Source organism: Mustela putorius, unplaced genomic scaffold (assembly GCF_011764305.1).
Source record: "Mustela putorius furo isolate JIRA1106 unplaced genomic scaffold, ASM1176430v1.1 tig00003909_pilon_pilon_pilon, whole genome shotgun sequence".
NCBI classification, from domain to species: Eukaryota; Metazoa; Chordata; class Mammalia; order Carnivora; family Mustelidae; genus Mustela; species Mustela putorius.
In genome coordinates, this window is record NW_025422057.1 from 13,877,752 (window position 1) to 13,900,492 (window position 22,741).

A 22,741-nucleotide genomic window follows, 5' to 3' on the forward strand; every position below is an offset into this window, starting at 1 on the left:
ATAGTTTAGATATACCACAGTGCATAGATCTTAAGTTTAAAGTACAGCGTAATGAGCCTTGACAGCTGTGTACTCCTCTGCTAACGTCCCAGGTCAACATAAAAGATGTTTCCAGCAGCCAGATGTTTCTCTCATGATCTTTTTTTCCCCCATCATGATCTTTTAGCATCAAGCCCACACCTGTGCTTTGATTTTTATAACCATGGATTAGTTCACTCTGTTCTAGACTTGCTTATAAATGGAATTATACTGTGTGTGTGCCCTACGTCTTGCTTCTTTCCCACAACCTGTTTTTGAGACCCAGCCATGTTGTTACATGTGTGAGGTAATTGGCTAGTCACTGTACCGGGTTACTTTATTACTTTTAATTACTTTTTATTAGCTTTCTGTTACTGTGTCATATTAATTTATTTCTGCGTGAATATATCACAGTTGGGTTATCCATTCTTTCATTGGTGGACTTGTGGGTTCTTTCTAGTGTGGGACTATGTGGAACAATGTTGCTAGGAACGTTCTAGTCTGGATCCGGTTTTTAGGTAGACACATACAGTCATTTCTCTCAGGCTTATACCCAGAAGTAGAACCGCCCGGTCCTGTGGCGTGTCTATACTTAGCTCTAGAAGATGCTGCCAGACGCTCTCCTGAAGTGACTGTTGCTCACAGAATGCCATAGGCAGTTGGGCGAGAGTTCTAATTATTCCATGTTCCAGTCCTGCCCTTGGACCAATCCCAGAAACACTGACGTTGCCAGCCATTTCCTGAGGGTTTCGAGTGTAGAAAATGGCTTCTTTTTGGGGGGGGGGGTGACACTCCCTTCTGAGAACTCAATGGTGAGCTGAGGGAAGCTAAGGACTGAACTTCCGTATCTTGAGTAGGCTTCAGAGAAGTTTCTGGAAAGGGTAAAGTGATGATGAAACCTGACAGGGATGCCTGTGCCTCAGAGTGACCCCAAAGCCTAACGTTGCCCCTGGCGGTATCCAGCAGTGGAGAGAGGAGGTGAGGTCCAAGGCTCATGAAGGACCCCAGTGAGGAGCCTGGAGTGACATTAGGCTGGATGGAAGCCCAAGACCCATGATACGGCACCCCTGTGGTTACCCATTACTTTTGAGAACACCTGAACCTCTTACCAGGATCCTTCAGGCACCTGGACCTCGCTCCCCTTTCCTTCCTTACCTTGAGAGTTGCCCACTGAGCTCCGCACACGTCAGTCATGCGCCATCTCTCTTGAAAGTGTCCATCTCTGGGTCTTCGCCTACTCTGTTTCTTCCTGAAACACATGACCCTCTCTCTTTAACCTCGGGACTCCCCTTCAATGTCATACCCTCAAAGATGCCTTCTTCGATGTCCAAAGCAGAACCAGAACCTTTCTGGACCTCTATCACTGTCCTTATTTTTTCTTTCATAGAACAAATCCCAGTTGGTAATTTTATTTCCATGATTATTTGTTTAGATCTTGCCTTGATGACAGGGTCAAGTTCTCTATAGGCATTTCTGTCTCTAGAGCCTAGCATGGTATGTGGTAGATTTGGGGTAATCAACAAACATTTGCTGGGTGAAAGAAAGGGACATTGGAAGCTGATGACTCATTGGGTTGTTGAGCTGGATAACTTCCAGATCTTTCCTGCCGTTTCCTCCCTGCTCTGTGCCCTGCTCAGTGGACTCCCTCCTTAGGCTACATGACTTTGGCCTTCCAGTTGGCTTGAGCCAACTGGAGGCACTATAGGGAGATCAGAGGATAAGAGGAGAGGTTAGAGTATTTCTTCCTAGGCTCCCTCCCTTCTGTGCCATTGGTTGGACAATATTGGCACTTATTTCTCAATTTAGGGACATTGTCTCTGCACCAAGCTGCCCTCAAAGGAGGGCTGGGCACCGCTTCACAGTCACCAGTGGCCGAGGGCTGACCCTGCTGGGTGCTCCCATGCATCCCAGAGCCTGACTGGTCTCCTTGGGAGGGTGGCCCAAGACAGAACAAGGCAGCCCCCCTCTCCTCTCTGCGGGCCTGAGGTCCTGAGGTCTAACGTTCTGCCAGCCATCTGTCCTGGGAAGGCAGGGAAGGCCAACACCTGTGGGAAGGGATGTTTATTATTCACATGTTGGCAGGCACCAGGGTCAGGGCCTGGAGGAGCCCTCCAGCTGCTACGGCAGCTGCCCAGGGAAGGGGACGGCTGGGCTCTCCTCCTACTCCCTAAGGTCTGTTGAAAACGGTCTGCTTCTCTCCTTCAGCACCTCTTCTGTCTGTCCCCTCCCCTCACTCCCCCTGCTCTCGTCCTGCAGCAGCTGGCTGGTCTCACCTCTCTCTAGGCCAATGCATCTCCCCTCCAGGTCTCCTTCCAGCCTCCTTCCAACTTCGATCGTGGGGGGGGGGGGCTGTTTGGTGTGTTCTGTCCCTCACTTAGGCTCCTTGGTGTGTGGCTTCAAGTACTGGATGCTCTTCCAGCCTTGAGGGCACAACAGTGAACGGAACAGGCTACTTCCCTGCTCTCAGGGATGGCCGGCCCCCTGGGGCCCCAGCACGGATCCCCTGCAAGTAAATACACAATTACAAATGATCAAAGGCGCTAAGAAGAAGAAAAAGCACACCAAGGAACTTGTACATCAATTGTATAATTTGGGCTGTATGCAAAGGGAGTAACTTGGGGATATCCGGTGGACAGGGGTCAGAATTTAACAGACCCCGAGGTTGGGTATGTGAGGTTGTGGGTTGAACTGTGTCTCTCACCAAAAGATATGTTGGGTGTCCTAACCCCCAAAACCTCAGAATATGACCTTATATGGAAATAGGATCTTGACAACGATACATGAGAGAATTAGGGTGAGTCCTAATCCAATAGGACTGCTCTCCCTACAAAAAGGGGATATCTAGACAGAAAGATGCGGACACACAGGAAGAACGCTGTGTGAACACACAGACATTGGGGCACAGTTTCTGCCGGCCAGGAAGCACGCAGAGTGCCAGCAACTGCCCGAAGGAGGGAAGCATGAGCAGATTGTCTCTGCACAGCCCTTCCGAGGAACCGAGCCGGCACTACCTTGGTTGCACCTGTAGCCTCCAGAACCAGGAGAGAATGAGTTTCTGTTGTTGAACCGTGCGGTCCGTGGTACCCGTGAGGCAGTCCGCGCAGACTACTGTGGCCACCACGGGGCCCTCTGCCCAGCATGGCTCCGGCTGCTGCCGGAGCGCCTTCCCACCCTGCACGTGCTTAGACGGGAGGGCTCAAGGTTCTGGAACGGACCTGCCTGTGCCCTCTTCTGAGCTCCTGCACCCATGGCTGCCCTGTCAGGGATGGCTCTGTCGTCCCCCCACTCCCAGAGACGCCCGGGTCCACCCAGGGCGTCCTCTCAGGGCGCAGACGCCTCTCCCCTCCAGGTCTTCCTTCCAGGGAACAGACTCTGCTCTCAAAGCCTGGGACCTGCGTGTCTCTCCACTTTCAGACCCAAATCATACTCAGACCTGAGTAAATAAATACGTGGGTGTCCCCCTCGCTAAAGAGTCTCACAACTCCTGCGACATTCCTTTAACTTCATTTCATGGCACATCAGCTCAGGAAACCAAGGTCTTGCTGCAAATGACTACAACAGGGAAAGCTTTGTCTCTGTAACTGGTTATAAAACTAGACTATCCTCAAAGTAAAAACACAGAGGCCACCTGGGTGGCTGAGTCAGTTAGTGTGTGCTCTGGCTCAGGTCATGATCTCCGGATCCTGGGATTCCGGGTTCCACGGTTCTAGACAGAGCGAGGGGGGATGCAACGCGATTTAGGAACTGGGCCTAGTTGTAACTGGTCAGTCAGGGCCTGTGGCTGTTACCAGATGGTGGGTCGCTTAACGAGCCTGTATGCATTCAGCTCGCTGGTCGCTGTGGGCCCTTGTGCCTTGGTCGGGTTTCCACTGCTGAAGCCTCTTGCCTGAAAGTGGCCTCTACAGAAACTCCCTGTTCCAGGTCACCTTGACTGGAAGGTGGCTGGACGGGAACCCCGTAAGCTCAGTGCCTTTCCCCTGCTTCCAACCAGACTGAATTTCTTCTGAGCTTTATGCTTATGAACTGAATGTGAGCCTGGGGTATTTTCATCACCACACTGCCCCACTGTTGCCATATATACAATAAAACAAAAATAAAGCCCAATCAAACTGGTCCCAAGAAGTCCCTAAAATCTGGAAAGTAGACCTGAGATGGCCCGGGCCACACGGGCACTGCAGGTGGACCCCCCGGGTAACTACAGAGAGCCCCGAACTCCCTCTCTCCCCGGGATGGTGTGTTTGCGTTGCAGATCTGTGGGGCTGAGCTTGGTCTTCCCTGTGGTGTGGGGAAGTAGATGCCCCATGACCACACTGGTACACAGCAAACACGCAAGGATCTGGAACCTGCTGTCCTCTGCCTTCCTGGGAGTTTCTTCCAGCTGTGTATCTAATAAGAGAACACGCATTTGAGGAAAAGGATGCAGGAGGAGAGAGCAGGGACCTAGCCCCACTCAAGCTGGGGTCTCCACCAACGGCTCCCCTGACTCTGGAGCATAGGCTATCGCTTCAGCTGCAGGTAGGACGCAGGTCACCCCAGGACTCCTGTGGCTCAGGGCAGTGCCGGGCTGAGTGCCAATGATGTGGCCCACAGCCTTGGAGATTCTCCCCAGCTGGCTTCCTCCCACTCTACTGCACACTTTTCTCAGTTTTCTCTTTGTTTTAAAATAACTTTTCCCCAAGCCTTTAGCCATTTCTGTCGGTCGGGGGAGCAGGTGAAGCCGGTCGTCTTTGACCAGAGAGAAGGGCTCTCGTGGCCAACCAAAAGACCCACCCCCTCCATTATACCTCAGTTCCACTTGCCACCTTCACATGATCCTCATCACCTCTCCTCTGCATACCTCTAGGGCCTCCTCCTCCTAGATGGCCTCCCAGCCTGCAGTCTCGGTAGGCCATCTTCCTACAAACCTGGGCCCGGAACCCATAGCTCTCTGGAGATTTCCTCATCTTGCTCCTCCCCCTCCTGCACCACCCTGTCCTCGGACATGCTTGCTTTTTGCACTATCAGGCGGCGTGGTGGTGTTCACACCTCCGCGACTGAATTCAGGTCTTGTGCTTCCTCGAGTTCTGGAAGCTGGTGCGGAGCTGGTATTTGGTGCTGTAAGCGGAGTCTACGTTCTACTGGTTGAGCTCTTCTGCCAACATGGTGTGACTTGCTCAGGGGGTGGGTCCACGGCCAGCGCTGGGCAAAACTGTGACAAAGGGGCCTCCGCCCCAGGCTTCGTGTTCTCCTGTTCAGTGCCCCCACCAAGGTCCTGTGCCTCCCTCTACCACCGCCACCGTTCATCCTCACCCTCCCCATGACCACTGTGGCTGGGCACTCACCTTGTGCCCTTCACTATGAGACCCTGACTACAGGCGCTCCTTTACCCAGCATCTGCTTTCAAAGAACAATCTGGAGTTTGAATTCAAGTTTTGAATTCAGATTCAAGTGTGAAGCTCAATCAGAGCTGGATGTGCCACCAAGGGTGAAGAACAGAGAGGCCACGGCACCGACACGGTCATGATGGGATGTGAGGCCTGGTGACCAAAAGAGGAGTCGCTCAGGGGAGGTGGTGACCTTCCTGGTCTGGCAGAGCTCCAGGGAATGATCACGGGATAGCCTGAAGGACACTTTCTCCTGTGTAGGTGGGGCTTATGGCAAGTTCTGATTGGCTGAGTGCTCCCCGGTGACCCCAGCTGATGGATGACTGAGAAGTCCCTTCTCAGCAGAGGGGTGCCCAAGGCACTCCTCCCAGAAGCCATCCTTCCTCCGTGCTGAGCCCTGCCCCGGGACAGCCCCTGCTGGGGCCCAGGAAGAGTAGGGGCTTGAAGCCCATTTGTGCTCAGCAAATACACCATCTCTGGCTGCTGGGGCATCTTAGACCTCACCAAGATGCAGGGCTGCTGGGTAGCTCCATCACCACAAGGAGGCCATGTCATAGCATGGCCTTTCCAGTCAGGGGAATGGAACCCCCAGCCCCCAAGGGGCCCCGGTTCACTCTGTGCTTGAACAGCTACCTCCCCGTCTCCCGGCCTCCGTTTCCTCACCTGTGAGATGAGGTGCAGAGCTGTAGGCTCTGCTGAGGCCCCCATATGCCCATCCCCCAGTCGTTCTGTGTCACCCCCTGAGCAGACAGTGGACACGAGGACCACGGACCACAGTGTGTGGTCAGAAGTCAGTGGCAAGAAAATCAAATGTCTGGAAACACTCAGGACTTAAATGATCGACTCCCTAATGTCCCCAGGGGCCAGCTGACATCAGTGACAGACGTTGTGAGTGGGTAGATGCATCAGTGGTTTTATTGCTGTAACACAGTGACCGGATGGCACCTGGACGCTAACAGGGCGTGAGGGTGAGCAGAACGTCCTCTTTCACCGTGCTTTCGCTGCAGAAGCTGTGCCTGCAGACAGCAATGAAAGCCTCATGAGTGCTGGGCAGCTTTACGCGGAGTTTCCAGTTGTTAAGAAACGGTAATGGCCGATTTTCATCACAAGGAATGAGGGGAACATTAGGGTTGTAGCTTCAACCAGTCCCTGGAGAACTGATTGGAGCTTGGAGCTTCAGGTGTCTGGTGTCTGGGACCAGGTCCCCTGTGGGCTCATCTGCGACAAGGTCCCCGAGTGGCCCCGGTCTCTGGAACCTCAGTCTGACAGGACTGTCAGGCCTTGAGACAGCAAATGGACCTCTCACTGGCCTCCTCCTCCACAAGTACCCTTGGGCCCTCCTTGAACACAGCAGACTGGTTTACAGATGGGCTCGCTCTGGACTGAGCCCCTCTGGAAATGAGATTTGACCTTCTAAAAGGGACAGTGAATTGAGCTCCCACTCACTCCTGGCAATGGCGCTGAGCTGTGGAGCCTTCACCCTCACAACCCATGTGTGAGGGGGTATTACCACGAGTCACCCAGAAAAGGAGAGGAGGCTGAGGCACGGAAGCTTCTCAGTGTACGGAAGAACCAAGGTGCAAAGACAGGTCCAGTGTCACAGTCCACATTGTCCAGGATGGGGTCACCCTTCACCCTGCCTTCCAGGGGTGACACGGGGCTGGTTACTTGAGTCTCTGAGCCTCCGTGTCTTCATTTGTGGAAGAGGACCCATTTCCCTCCCGGGATTGCTGAGAATCCCGTGTTAATAATACAACAAGTCATAACAGTAAATGTAAAAATGTATAAATTGATTTAAAACGATGCAGATAGAAGTGACCGTCATGCCTGTCATTCCAAGAACCACAACCACAAACTTGTTGAACCTCATCACCTTTGATCTCTGAGGCTTAGCCGGGGTTTCTCCCTCATCTTCACCATGGTCCCTTTGAATTTCATTCGTCTTCCCTGGCTGCCATGACTCTATCCCTGATCCTACTTCCTGTTCTCCACACCTTGAGCCCTGTCGCCTGTGTTCGGGGCTCCCCCCGCCCCTCACACACCAAGCCCATCGCCCCTGCTCACAACCTTCCCACGGACGTCCCTCAGCCCAGGAGATCCTCGTGGCCCCTCTCCCCTCCGTCACTGCCTCCCCTGGTTCCCTGGCTCTGCCTTCCTCTCCAGCCATGCTCTTTGGGCTCCTCAGGTGAGTTGTTTCTTCTGTCACTCGACTTTCCATGTGAGCCTGAGGTCTGTGGTGCTCAACAGCTATCAAGCAAACTCTTCGAGAGCAGGCTCGACCTTTGCATCTCCTACTGTTTGCCAGGCGTACAGTAGGTATTAATAAGGTCAGGCAGAAGGTGGAGAGAAGATGCTGGGGGTGGGGAAGAAACTGAGAGAGGGAGAACTACTTTCTTCTTTTGAAGCCATATCACTGGGGAGGAATTCTAGTCACCAGGCTCCTCAGTAGGACTTGCAATCCTAATGGGGCTGCTGGGTATTTGAGAAGAGCTTGGACTAAACTCTTGATTTTTCAAAGCCTCCCAGTGATGATGCCAATTTTTTTTTTTTTTTAATGTTACTTACTGGTTGTTTTACTAACAGCAAAATATTTGAGCAATTTGACAAATTCAGCTTGCTTTCTTTCTTTTTTTTTTTTTTTTTTTTTTACTTCCCAAACTTGTTTGTGATGTTTGATGCTGTTTTGATTGAACTTTATTTTAAGAAACCTGATGTCCAACATTTAGCTTCCCTTAAGATAGATTTCCTCTGCGGTTGACAGGCAGGGGACTCAGTGACTCAGGGGACTCAGAGACTTAGGGACTCAGGCCACTGGAGGGTCCAGGTGGCAGTTGATGGACTCAGGGCCTCAGGGGTGGCCTCAAGTACATTCTGTTCCATTTCTAGAAAGTGCAGAAAGTCATGGCCTTTCCTCAGAAAACCTGGAAGCTACAATGCCCTGACTGACTTGGTCTTGTATCCTTTTCCTTCTACCAAATCTGCCTGTGAACAAGTTATCACCTTAAACACTCTGCATTTTTAAGGTTCTAATGATACCATCTTCTCCTGACAGCATTTTAACCACACAGTTCCAGGATCCAGGCTCCGGTCCATTTCCTAACGGGGCCTTGGAAACTCACTTTAGAGGCTTATTTGTCCTCTGAGGGGGGCGGGCATGGAGGCCCCGGGTGCACCTGCCGCCCGCAGTAGGCTCTCCACCGGCTTCCTCAGTGCCGTGCTCTAGCTGAGAGCGCCTTGGGCCGCTGACCACCTGGCTGGACCAGTCCCTTTCTCCTCCCTGACTCACAGGCATAAGGAGGACCCCACGGGGGTCATCCAGCCTGAAATGTGACTGTGACGTCGGCCAGCCCACCCTCGCTGCCCGAGGTGAGCAACCTCACCTAACCTCCCAAACCTCAAGACCATCAGTGACCACGTTCCCAGGATCCCCTTCCGCAAAGAGACCTCAGGAGGGTTCTGATGATGACAGTTGTGGTCCCAGCATTGGGGACAATGACTCTGCTCCCCTCAGGTCACGTGCCCACATCCCTCCAGCTGTGATAGCAGAGGACACTGAAAGTCAGGATAGAGATTCTGTAAGGATCCCTACCTCAGCTCACCCTTGTCCTGTCTCAGATTTTATATCTTTTCCTCAAATTGCTTTTTTTTGGCCTGAAATTTCATGATCTTCCCCTCTTTAAAAGGTAGCTACTCATTAGCTTATATTTATAACCTTATACCCTCAGAAATTATTTCTTTCTTCTCTCTCTCACTTTTCCTCTTTCTCTTTCCTTGAAGGCAGCTGATACCGTACGTATCCTTCTCAGATAGGGCTGGGGACACCCAAAAGCAATGCTTTATGCAGCCTGTCAATTGTTTGCCTGCAAAGAAAGGACCCCAGGTGGGTAGATGGTCTTGGCTCTTCTGGCTGAACCATGACTATCCTTCTGGGGCAATTTTCCGTTACAAACACCAATCTCTACCAACATCCTTAGGCACAAGCCAGCAACGCTATACATACACTGTCTTCTCATCTCCTTTCTGCACGGTGATCTTGGCCGCGCCCACTTTGGGGAAGGTTGGGTTCACCACGTGGTTATTCCAGAGAAACTTGACTTTCTCAATCGTTCCAACATCGAGCTTTGCATCGAACTCATTGGTGTGGGTAGAGCCTGGCTTGAGAATCCCCCTAGAAATAAAGAGAAACATTCCCATGCGTAGAAACAAGCTCTCAAGACAGATGAAGGCCAAACCACTTTATTCTACTCGAGATTAATGAGATCAGTTTTTAAAAATTAATTCTCACATAATGGATGGAGAAATGGAGAAGCCAGTTATATGCCAGCAGCTGCACACTATTATTTGAATATCGTTTTCTCAAACTCAAGTTAATTGCTACCCAAAATGTTGTTATAGAGAACTATATTATTCCTTCCTATTATTATTTTTTCTGAAATAATTATTTATATAGTAATAAGTTATCCACTTAGTTTAACCCAACAAGCATGTGTTACTATGGTAATCAGGAAATATAACATCTGGGGTAATATTAGATATATTATTTTAAAAATATATTTTTAAAAATGGATTTACCGAAAGAGAAAAAACTAAATGTCTGGATTTATAATTGAGAAAAGAAAATTGTCAGCAGAAGTCTGAAACTGACTTTACCACCTAAAGTAAATAATTTAAAATCAATTGATAAAGAGACGTTAAGCATTTCAGTACATGGATTGGAAGGTCGTGTACATCAGCCAGTGAGATGAGAGGCTGGAAAAGGAAACTCACCTGAAGACATTAAATTGATGAGTATTTCCCTTACTTCCAAACAAAGCAACTTTGACCTGACCTGTGGCTATTTTTCCAGACAGTGTTAGAGAAACCCCGTACCTCCAGCCTGCACAGAGGATAGAAAAGAGTTCAATTCATTCATGGACAAAACAGTTGAACCAAATTTCAGAATCCTGTTCCCACCCCTTACACTAAGGCATCAAAGTATAAGAAGTCCTTCCTGTTAATCTACACCTCAAACCAGGCTCTAAGAAGTATGTTCCTAGCAGTATCCCGTCTAGACCCGTACTGCTCAGGAAAGGGGCCACTACCCACATGCAGCTGTGTAGATTTAAATTTAAATTAAATCAGATCAAAAATTAATTCCTCATTCTTACTAGCCACATTTCGAGGGCTAGATTGCCACATGTGGCTACTGGCTACTGTCTTGGACAGCAGAGAACATTTCCATCACGGCAGAAGGTTCTGCCAGGCAGCTCTGCTCTAGAGGGACCGTGCTATGAGAGGAGATGAGAAGAGAAGGGACACGGGCTCGTTCCCACATTGGGAGAGCTGACCCAAGAGTGCAGTCCTGCGGACACAGGAGCGGGGTCGGTCTGGGTCCTATCTGTGCAGCCCCAGGGGCCCAGGTGTGTCCAGCAGAGAGTGGGGCTCAGTTCTTACCCAGCTCTATGCCTGCCGTGCTGTCTCCGTGCCCACGAGCACGCATACACACAACCTACACGCATATAACCACATGCACACACACAGGCATACACACACATAACCGTCCTGCACACACACACATAAACACAGGCGCACAAGCATACACACACATGCGCACACCCACACATGTACACACATATGTACATAAACACATACATAGTTTGCCTCATTCCTACTCAGCTCTCACATCCTCAGACAGATTGTCCCTGTCTCAGTCGGGTCCTCGGTCCCAGGGTGCCGCAGCAGTGACCCGCCACGCCCAGGCCGAGTGCGGCTGTTTCCTCAGTTCCTGCCTTCTCTGCCGGGCCGTCCTTTTCACACACAGACCACCTCGCTCATCCCCACGCGCCCAGTGTCTAGCGTGCTCTCTGCTCCATAAATCAATGTTGGTTGAGGAATGAGTATGTGGTTTTTTGAATGTTTCATTTGTTGTTTTAAAATATGGGCCAGCATTCATTCCGTGCATCCCTAGGATTGATGAACCCGTGTCCTTCTTAAAAATATGTAGAGTGAGGGAAGTATTCTACATTTTGATTGCAGAGATGGTTACATGGCTCTTCATCTATCAAAACTCATGGAACTCCACACTGCAGAGAGGGGTGAGTTTTTCAGTGTATAAATTGTATCTCAATAAACCTGACTTTAAAACCTAGATGAGACGTATATTCTATTTATATCTTTCTATAAGCACAGTGTCTTTTTTACAGTGCAACTTCCTAAGGAATTGTCACAGAGCAGGTTGGCACAAAGTGGCCCAACCATGTCCTGTCTATCCTATGTCCTAGATGATTCCGCAGATTTTTGAGAGAAATCACTCCTTCCTGATTCCCACCCACCGTCCACCAGAGAGGGACCCCTGCCGGGGGCATTGGGGACAAAGGGACAGAGAGGTGGAAATGGGGCAATTGGAACTGGGCTTCTTAAGGGGCTCAGCCCAGCAAAGAGCTCGTCCCGGATGAATGTTTGATGAATGAATAAAAGAAGAGATGTGCACGCACAACACAGTCTTAAAAATGAAAAGAACAATGGACTGTGGAATGGTAAAAATTCAGGGGCCAACATCGCCACAGAGAAGTGCAAGTCGCCACTATGCCCTCATTCATGCTTCTATGCCTTTCATGTTATCGTCACAAAAGGGAAGACATGCAGACTCTTTCCAAATCCTTGGTTGAGTCTTACAAGGGATCGTTTGGGCAGGTGTGTCCTTTCACTCTCAGAATGTGCTCCGAGTATTTCAGGTTAGAGAAAAACCCTTCTTGTCTATCAGAAGATAAAGCGTCTTCCTGTGGGTGAGCAGGACAAAGTATAACTTACGAGCAAAATTGCTGGAATCCCCTGTGTTCAGGAAGAATTTCTGTGGCTCGCCACTTGTTTTGCCGGCAAATTTATCCGCGTAGTGGCCCATCTGGGGGCACCCTTGATCTGGGCAAGGGAAGCACTTGTTCTAAGGAGAAGAGAGACATCAAGCTGTAAGGTGTGAATCAGTCTTTTTCTGACCCACACATCTCAGGGAGAAATTCTCCAACAGCCCGAGTTCCTTCACCTGTAACAGGAAGGAGATTAGGATAGATGATGTCTAACTGACTTTCACCCAGGACAGGACTCCCGACACTGAGGTACATCCCATCAGGATATACAGATGCCTGGGTCCCAGACTAGATCAGTGACCCCTCCCATCACAGGATGTGCTGGTGAATTATTAACAGCCAACCCTGGGACAAAGAGCCTCCAGCATAGCCTTTGCCAATTTCCGTGGTGTAAAGACTCCGCTGTCAATTTCAGAGGCCCAAGCCCCCAGCCGGGCATCTAAAACACCAAGCATCCAGCTTTCCTTCTCTCTGGTGTATGAATTCTTCTCTCATACGTTCTTCTGTCCTTGCTCTGCCCTTGGCAGAAATGCACACCCCTCTCATCCTCCTAAATTCTATGAATTTTCAAGCCAGATTCAAACACTGCCTTTTGCAGGAAAACTTTCTAGATCATTGAAAGGATGGGTCTTCTGATTTCCCAGTATCTTCCTCACCCACATGTCTTATCTGGAATTTTAGCCACCTGATGCCTAATTTTTTTCCCCCCTCTGCTTTTCAGGATCATAAACTCAGAGACAAGTAAGGGATGGTCAGATACTGCAAATGTCCCAGCAGGACAACTGTCCCACAGAGGGAGTCAGGGAGGGATGGTCACTTACAGACTCAAAGGCCCTGTAGGAAGCACAGGGGTAAGAAGCAAACCCATCAGGGTTGAGGATGCTCTCTGAGTAATACTTGTAACTTCTCAGGTGATTGCAAGCCACAAAGTCCCGTGTTCCTGGGGAAAGAAAGGAGAAAGTCTGCAAAGGTGGTTGGGGGGCCAAGAATTTCTCTCGTTCCAAGTGGACAGGTTCCAAAGTGGAACCACATTTTCAGAAATTTAAGGTAAGGTAAATTTAAGGTAAGTCCACAAGAAATGACAGTTAACATAGAGAGCCAGCTTTCCAGCAATGTTCTGAGGGCTCCACATGCATTGTTTCTATAATCCTCGCCTTTCTAGGGCGTGGGTAACATAGCATTCCTAAGTACAGAATGATGCAGATTACAGCCTCGGGTGTGCAGGTTATAGTGAGGAAGGAAGCAGAGCTGGGGATTAAACCCAAGCCCATCTGGTGCTTGAGCCCCTGCCTCTCACCATTGTGCCATCCTGTGTCCCAGGCACCAGGCCGGAGGGCCTTGAAGACACAGCCAGATGTGATGTGACTTCTCAGACATGACAAAACCAGGGCAAGGACAATTAGGACGTTGTCATGCTGTGTTTAGGTGAATAAAAGGGAGAGTCGAATAGCTTTAGGTAGCTCTTTTCTCTTTTTCAGAGCATCTTGCCTTTCCTGATCACCTACCTTCCTTGGCCCCTACAGCTTCTGTCAAGGGACAGAGGTCACAACATAGCTGTTGGACGTGCCCTGAACTTGCTTGGCCATTACTGATGGAGCGATTAGGCAACCCTATCCATGTAAACCCTCAGAAGGCTATAAGAGACGAATACATAGATTTGCATTCTTAATATTGGCTTTGATGGCATCCATTTTGATCAAATTCAATAAAAATCTATACTCCTTACATATGGTCGGACCACTAAAGGTTTAAACCTGTGTGGTACCAAGTGATGAGCTGGGCTGAAAAATTCACTTATCTTTTGTCCTTTTGACCTGATTAGAGGTAGTCTGTATCTGGAGGAGGACCTTTACTCCTGGAGCATTCCACCAGCGATAAGGCTTAGCCACTTCGAATAGCAGTCTCTGCATAGCCTTCCCTACCGGTGATGGTTTCTTATCCCGACCCAAAATGAAGGAGTAGTGACTCTCATGGAGCAGATGACTTTGCCGTGGAAATGACTAGGGAATATTCTCCTTCTGGCTACAGGATTGAAGCCAATTACATGTGTTTGAACGGTATCACTGACTCCCAAGGGAAAATTGGCAGAAAAATCCCCTTAAAACCAGGATGTCTGCTTTCATGGTATTTCTTTTCTTCATTAGGTAGCTACCAATTGATTGCTGGAGTTACGGCTTTAAGCAAGGTTTTGTCATTCTTTGTCGCTTGAACAGTCCAGGACACCCACGACAGTGTTTTAGGGAAGTATAAAATCCATAGAGCAGAGATATAACAATATGTAGCTGTATTTTTTCCAGAAGTAAAGTCTAGAAGGGGGAATTATATATTTTTAAAGAGCAAGGTGTTTTCATTTTGGAGATTTGCTATGGAGGATTCTGCTCCCCCCACCCCACGCCACCCCCTAGACCCCCTAGGAAGTGATGCCTCTCTCTGCTCTGACTTTACCTTCCCAAATGCCATCTAGGTCCACGATCTGGGACAGGGCATTCTTCTTGCATCCTGGCATTTCTTCTCCTCCATTGGGGAAGAAGTCAAGGTGACCCATCTGTTGGCTTGCTCCGAAACCTGAAAGATTTGGAACAGCAATGAGCTTTTCACCATACAGGGCTCCCTTGGTTAAAACACAATGGCACATGCTTGCAGCTGAAGCGTCATTGAACTCACCCAGGAAGGGGATCAGGGGGGCTGCATCTGTGTGAATCACATCCACAAAGTCAGCGTCGCTGGGATCCAGTCTAACCTCTTCAGGAGTACCCTGGAAGCTTGCTTCTACAGGATCCAACCCTAAAAGAGATGACCAGTGCTGCAGACCAACAGACCTGGCTGTGGGGACCAGCAGGACCACGGGGTACAGTTGCTCAGGCTATGCATTGCTCAACCCAAGGGATGCCATACTCTGCAGTGCCATGACCCTGTGCGTGGAATATAGGGACAGAGAGTTTCAATATTTCTCCTCAGAAGAGGGCTCCAGTGCATGGATAAAGAAAGGCAGGTGAGCCAAGAGATTTATACTTGTCTGACCAAGGATTTTTCCCCCACATGACTTTCTCCCATTCATTTGCAGATCTTTCTTCTTTAGAGTTTTTTTCTTCTTCTCAAGTTTGAAGAAAAAAGGGACAAGGTAGTAAAGTATCATAGTTAAGACCACGGATTCTGGAACCAGGCATCCTGGCTCTAAATCCCTACTGAGCTCTTTCTGGGGCAAATGGCATGACCTTGGGCAAATCAAGCAACCTTTCTTGGGGGCCTCAGTTTCCCCATTTATAAAACTGGGTAATCATGTGGTTATACTAAGATTAAATGAGATAATATAGATATAGCTTTGTGAAGTGCCTGGCATATCATCATGGACATGTGAGTAAAATATTGATTATTATTTCTTCCTTAGTGGCAGGGCTCCTGAATTTGTCCATAGATCTCAGAGGTCCGGCCAGAGCAGCTGGAAAGGCATGAACGTAATTGTCTGTTTAAAATAAAAGGGAGAACTATAAAGAAGAGGCTTGTGTGAGCCACATGACTGCAGGACTGGGTTTGAATCTTAGTTCCCCTCCTGATTTATTGCATGATTTGGGGCCGGCTAGCCAATTCCCTGAGTCTCTCTCTTTCTTTCTTTCTTTCGTTTAATTTTATTTATTTTATTTAGTTGACAGAGAGATAGATCACAAGTAGACAGAGGCAGGCAGAGAGAGAGGAGGAAGCAGGCTCCCTACTGAGCAGAGAGCCGGATGTGGGGCTCGATCCCAGGACCCCGGGATCATGACCTGAGCCGAAGGCAGAGGCTTAACCCACTGAACCACCCGGGTGCCCCCTGAGCCTCTTTCTTTAGTTCTGAGGATTCAATGAGAAAATATAAAGCCCTTGGCATAGCATTTGGGGGTAAACAGCCATTTTGTCTAAGCTTGCTATGATAATGACAATAGCATTATAGTATTATGATGGTATGATGTAGATGTATTTTGTTGCTGTTATTACAAATTAAAGGCTTTGCCTGGGTTAAAGGAATGCTCTGCAGGACTGTGGCTGGGTTTCCTCTACCAGCAGAGGCAAAGGAAGGCTGTGACTCTGCCCTTGATTTCAAAGAGAAGGGGGAAGCGACTAACAATGTAGACTCTTAATTATGTTTGTTCGTGTTCACACTAGCTTTCCTCTCCGTTCTCTTGGGCGCCCGGTCCTGCTGAACGGCCTACACTGTCAGGAAACACAGATCTAGAGAGGAAGGATGGGGCCAGAAGCGGAAGAGGCTAAAGGGGAAAAAAGGGGGAACGAAAGCACCCTTCGCCCTTCCACAAAGACACGCCTCTTGGGGGCCTCCTGAAATATCCTGTGTCGGCTCTAAGTGACCCTGCCACAGCCAAGGGGGCAGACTACTTTGGGCCGGTTTTTAGCTGGCCTGTAGGTTTGCACCACGTTCTGGGGCTACTGAGGACAAAACCTGTGGTCCTGCCCTTCAGGCCTTACCTGTAATCCTGCCCAGGCCTGGAGTCCTGCTCCCTGCCTCTCCAGCCACGTGGGCTCCCAGGCTGTGGCCGATGAGGTGGACTTGGGAAGGGGAGTAGCTATAGTTTGCCTGGAGAAGGAACATGGTATGTTCAGAACATTTTCGTGCTGTGGTTTTTGTAACAGGCCAACCTGACGTGACTCCTCTGCGGAAAACCTTCTGTGGCTCCCACCGCCCTTGGGATCAAGCCCAAACTCATTACACTGTCCACTCCCCAGCCACGTGCCCAGCTCATGTGAACCCAGCCGGGCATCAGCTCTCAACTTAAATGTCTCTCCCTGGGAGACATCCTTAATCACTCTCCCAGCCCCCTACTCCCCCCAGCCTGGATTAGCTGCCCCCCCAAAAGTTCCCATTAAGCCCTGTAGCCGCCCTCCCCATTTAAACACGGATCACACTTTGTTGTCACGGCCAGTGTTCACCGTGAGCTCCCCCAGGGCAGGGATGCATCCCCTCGGCCTCTTAACAGGGCTCCTGACCCTGTGCTACCCCCTCCCCACAAGACTGCAGAACAAACATCATAAAGCTACAAGCGTTAGCACACTGGATCTCAGAGGTGTTCACCCATGTACTCATTCATGGTTCCTCAGAGCTTCTAGAACAAGCACCACGGGTTTTAAGTTTTGCAAGGGTGCATAGAGTCCTTGACTCCAAGACAGAAACTGCTGGAGCCTTTATCTGGTATAGAATAGAGTCCTGAGCAGTAAGTGACTTCCCTGAAAGGATTAAAGACTTAAAGAATTAGCCCAAACGGAAGAGCAGGGTAGATAAAAACAGCTGAATTGATTGTGACGAATGAAATTCTCGGACATCAACAGGACCATCAACAGGGCAAATGCCCTCCCCCCTTTGGTTCCATGTGGATCTCCCCGGCAATGCTGTGTTTGCCCCACACAGGGTCTGCCCAGTGTTGGGGGGGCCCTCGGAGCTGGACAACTCTGGTATTCCCCTGTGCTGTGCTTTGTGGGGGAAACTCTTTGACCCTCTTTGGCCTTAGTTTTTACATCTGCTGATGGAAGATGATAATAATACCCCCCCACCCCAAGTATTAGCTATTATTGACTTTTCTTCCGCTGCTCTGTCTTTATCAAGGCAAATTTCAGTTTTAGAAGTAAAATTCTGAGACAAATACCAATTCCAGTTCTTTTTTAAATACCTAACTCCCAGCTGCATCTTTAGCCCACAGAAGCCCTCGGGTGCTGCCTCCCTCGGCAGCGGCGCCACCTGTGGACTCACCGAGAGCAAGCCGAGCAGCTGGGCCACCTGTGCGCCCACCACCCGCACATTGTTGGCAGCCTGCGTGTACGTGGTTTGGGAACCTTTCTTCCAGTCCACACAGATGCAGTTCACCTCCTCGACCTTGAACATGTTCTGGTGTTGGAGAAATGCCAGAATGTTATTATGGGAGCACGCGAAAGCGCATCCAACCAAGGGCTCTGAAATGGTCGCTAAAGGTTATTGCTGGCGGTTGTGTCTTTTCCTCGCTGGGGCACTGGGACACACTGGGCTTTGTTAGGAAGCCTGCCGTCCGCTGGGAATGAGCCCTCAGAGAGCTTGCTACAGGAAAGGCAAATCCATTCCCTCTCTAGCTGGCAGATTAATTCAAAGCTGGCCACACCCTGGTTTTCTTTGACCAAATTCAGTGAAGTTGATCGGGTGGTGTGGAAACAAGGCATCGTTAGAAGAGCCGTGTTTGGAAGCAGAAAGATTTCAAGTGCCGTCTCTGATGGCCAGGGTCTAAATGACCTTGTCGATTTGACCTCTAGCCATCCTCTTAGCCTCGTGGCAATGCTGCCAATGACTGACCTTGCCTTCACCCCAGGCGGCTGGGCATTTTAAGTTTTGACGGTCAAGATAGCACAGTATTTCGTGGAGGAAACACACAGAGCAGCTACTCGAAAAACAAAACGGCACTGACTTAAAAGAGATTGAAGAATTCTGAATGCGAGACTTCTTCCAGAATGTCAGAGAAACTGGTCTACCCTGAGACCATCCTGCCAGGCAGTACACGTGACCAGCTTGAATTTAATGGTGCTATGAATTTAAAATCCACTTAGAATGGTTCACATATGTGGGGTGCCTGGGTGGCTCAGTGGGTTAAAGCCTCTGTCTTCGGCTCAGATCATGATCCTAGAGTCCTGGGATCAAGCCCCGCATTGGGCTCTCTGCTCAGCAGGGAGCCTGCCTCCCTTCCTCTCTGCCTGCCTCTCTGCCTACTTGTGATCTCTGTCTGTCAAATAAATAAATAAAACCTTAAAAAAAAAAAAAAAAGAATTGTTCCCATATGTGATACTAGTAAGTGTGGTCGCACACAGAGAGAGACCAAGAGCTATTTCTCAGGACCTTTCTTTTTAAAGCGTCCCTGAGGAATTTCTTACAAACCGGAGGAATTTGGGGGTGTAAACTGTATCTTACAGTTTATGCACTAAGATCCTTATTAACTAGTGGCCCCTGGGTGGCGGTGACTCAGTCAGTTTAGAAGCTGACTCTTGGTTTCAGCTCAAGTCATGATCTTGGGGTTGTGGGATTGAGCCCCATGTGGGTCCCCGCTCTCAGTGCAAAGTTGTCCTGGGATTCTCTCCCTCTGCCCCCCCAAATACATAAATAAAATCTTTAAAAAGAAGATACTTATTAATGATGGGGAAGAAGAGGTGGCAAGAGCTAAATGCCTGATAAATCAAGGCCAAGTGCAGAATGACTTTAATTTTCTAGGTTTATAACTTTCCCTGTGGGCATTATAGGTAGGAATTATAATTTATTTATTTATTATTTAGTTGACAGACAGAGATCACAAGTAGGCAGAGAGGCAGGCAGAGAGAAAGGAAGGGGGGCTCGATCCCAGGACCCTGGGATCATGACCTGAGCCGAAGGCAGAGGCTTAACCCACTGAGCCACCCAGGTGCCCCACAGGTGGGAATTATTAATGTGTATGGAAGGTGGGCTGCTAAGGTACATTCTTAGGTGTCTGAAAAATAGATTGCATCAACGTACAGACAAAAGGAAAGGATGATGGTATGTTACGTATTTGTGCGTGTGCCTGTGTACGTGTGTGTGTTCTTCTGCTGTCTGTCCTTCTAACCAATAGATGCTGTCTTACATACAGTTTTGGCACTTTCTATTCTGCCATTTTGCTTCCTGGTCCATGGTAAGTTCTCCGTTTCTCAAATAAATGGTTATAGCAACACATCATCTCAGGGTAGTGGGAGAGGCTTGAACAAAAGAACATAATCCCTCACTTGCAGGAAAACAAAATGCCCTCACTAAAACCAGAAGTGTATCTTTGGCCCTGATTTAGCCAGAAGTAAGATCGTGGACATGTATGCCCGCACAGCCAATGCCACCGCTTCAGGCCATGGATGTGGTCCAGAAATGCGGAAGTCAATTCTTATTTTTTGCAAAGAGAGGCATTTTAATTGCATAAAGGTAATCTCCTATGTGGGGGTTCCATGTTTTCAAGCTCATCTGCTGCACTTGTTGAACGGGGCGGGAGGTGTTAGGGGATGGGGCCGGGGTGGGGGTGGCAGACCGTGGGGCTGGGAGCTGGCCCCTACCTTGCACATGTCCAGCAGCCAGCTCTCTTCTCCCTTGTCTATGAAGCCATGGATGATGAACCGGGTCTTCCTGTCCGTTTGAAAATTTGATGCCTCAATGGTTGATGGATCAGAGGGAAGAAGAGTCTGTGACAAAAGCAGAGTTTTGCATTCTTTTGCAGCCCAGCCACTAGGCCAGCCTTTCCTTCCCCATCTCTGCCTGTCCCAATGCCGATCTTTCTAAGCTTAGCACAAAAGTCACCTCCTCCAGGAAGCCTGCCCTGCTTCTCCTTTTCCTGCCTGCTCCTGCCCCCATTCCACCCCTGCTCAGTCAGGCATGCCTCCAGTGGGGCTGGAATATGGCTCACAGTCTTACCTTCCACAGGGTTCTTGGTAGATGGCAAGCTCTTGGCCCCAGACCAGAATCTCATAACCAGTTAGAGGTTCTGGCAAATGTGAACCATTCATTCTTTCGAGCCAACATTTTACAGAAGACCTACTCTGTGCAGGTCTGGCTAGGCCCGGGGAGCAGCTGGAGGGATAAGATGGGACAGAACATGGCGGGAGAGGAGGGAACAGAGACAAGGAACTTCTAGTCTGCAGGGTGGGCAAACCCCTCCCCCAATCACAGTGACGTTAATATGACAGAGGTCTCACTTGAAAGTTGTTTGGGTTCTCGTTGGTGTAGAGCAGGAAGCGGGTGCCGATTTTCTCGGGGCTCCAGGGGAGAACTTTCAGGGGTCTGATTGCAGTCCCGGCCCAGGGCTCCGAGTCAGAAAAGCACCCGATTTGTTCATAGCAAACTTCCTTTGCTGTAGAGAAAGGATGAATCTGCTCAGGGCTCAGCTCCCCAGACTCTGGGAGGTCACAGCTGTTGGGTCCTCACTCCCTTGCCTGGGGACAGTCTGAAGACAATGGAGACACCCTGCCTCTCTTCTCACTCTCAGGGCCACCCTCTGATCTGGGACCAGAGCCACTGAATCCCACAGAGACCCCAGCTGTGCCGCTGCTCAGAACCACCATCAGAGCAGAAGCAGTGTTCCATCCCAGCTCCCCCAATCTATTTATTTGACTAATGGGATAGTCACACACTGACAAGTCCGTATGTTGTTAACCCAGGCAGGTGTTGAATACTTTACCTAGAAAGCCTAGAGCACCTGGACATGAAGACAGCTCAGGGTGGTGAAGCTCTGAAGTGGGTGCCCCTCAAAGTGCCTACCTGCCCAGGCAGAGTATCAGCCCCACCCCCAATCCTACCCTCCCTCCCCCTCCGGAACCTCAGGGTCATTTGGAGCCACTGAAAGCCCTGCCCCGCCCCGGGGTTAGGCTTTCTTTGGCCAGTGCTCAGATGCCTCATTTAAGCCCTTCCCAAGGGGCAGGTGCGACGTTTCCTACCTTTGACTGCTCCCAGCAGAAAAAGCGCGATTGTCCAGAGGATCTCCATCTACAATAAATGCGGACAATCTCAGCCTCACCAAGCATTACCAGAGCAATGAGCACAGACTCTCAGAATTCGAACCGTGCTGGGAGGACGCACAGGGGACTTACCCTGTGGGACGGTCCGGGCCTTCCCTTCCTCTAAGTCAAGGACCCAGACCTTCTTTTTATACTGGAGCCTTATCATCTGGAGCCACTTCAAGGAAACGGCAATTGATAATGGAACATGCTGTGTGCACTTAGTATTGTAATCTGCCCAAACACACAGAACAAGGCTAGTTACAGTCGCCAAATCTTCCCACAAGTCTGGGAAGATGAAAGAATGCTTCATTCGAAGTGGGTGAAAGGTCCCTACCTTGGTACCTATGGCATTTCTCACTTAAAATAGATGGGCATGCCCTCCCCCCCAAATAGCTGAAAGTTCTGATCAAGAAAATCTCCTCTGTCTGTCTGTCTGTCTGTCTCTGTCTCTCTCTAAATCTCTCTCTCTGGCAGTCTAGTACCTGAGCACAGGCGCTTTGGAGACAGATTCAGGAGCCCTGACAGGAGCCTGTGACATAATCCCTATTAACTACCTGTTCCAGTGATCAGTCGCTAAGTAACAAATCAACGCAAAATATAATGGTTTAAAACAACAACTGTTGCTCTATTATCCTATTAAGATTGTGAAGAGTTAGGCTCAAGAGACCCGGAAAACCCACGTCGTCAGGCCACATCACGTCTGTGGAATTTCCCCAGACGCTCTGAAGCTTGCACACCTGTCCTACGAGGCCAGGCCCCAGCGAGGCCATCATGAATGACCCACCGACCTGTGCATCTGTGAGGAGCCTGGCCAGTTCACACCACAGGCTGATAAGCCTTCACATGGCAAACACCACTGGTGCCCTAGCACCCCCCCGAACCAAATTAAATATGCCTGAATGTTAAAGTACATGCTCTCCCTGAAGAATCAAAATTCTGGAAGATTCGAGAAAAGACTCCCCCTGGGGTTATAAAGGATAGCAGGCAATGGTCACCGAAGCTTTCTGGGGGCAGTCAGAGCACTGGGCATGT

At 49.6% G+C, this 22,741-nt stretch overlaps 1 protein-coding gene across 1 annotated transcript; it reads right to left on the reverse strand.

Moving 5' to 3' along the window:
- Positions 1 to 6,278: 6,278 nt before the first annotated feature.
- On the reverse strand, positions 6,279 to 21,858 carry PNLIPRP1 (pancreatic lipase related protein 1). Its single transcript, XM_013055771.2, has 13 exons — positions 21,800 to 21,858; positions 21,647 to 21,695; positions 20,909 to 21,063; positions 20,273 to 20,398; positions 17,958 to 18,092; positions 16,682 to 16,790; positions 14,888 to 15,007; positions 14,669 to 14,788; positions 13,045 to 13,163; positions 12,171 to 12,300; positions 10,149 to 10,257; positions 9,382 to 9,549; positions 6,279 to 6,397 (listed from the first exon to the last, which is right to left on the reverse strand). The coding sequence occupies exons 2-13, from the start codon at positions 21,693 to 21,695 to the stop codon at positions 6,334 to 6,336; spliced, it is 1,404 nt and encodes a 467-aa protein (XP_012911225.1). The 5' UTR covers positions 21,800 to 21,858; the 3' UTR covers positions 6,279 to 6,333.
- Between the last annotated feature and the right edge of the window lie 883 nt (positions 21,859 to 22,741).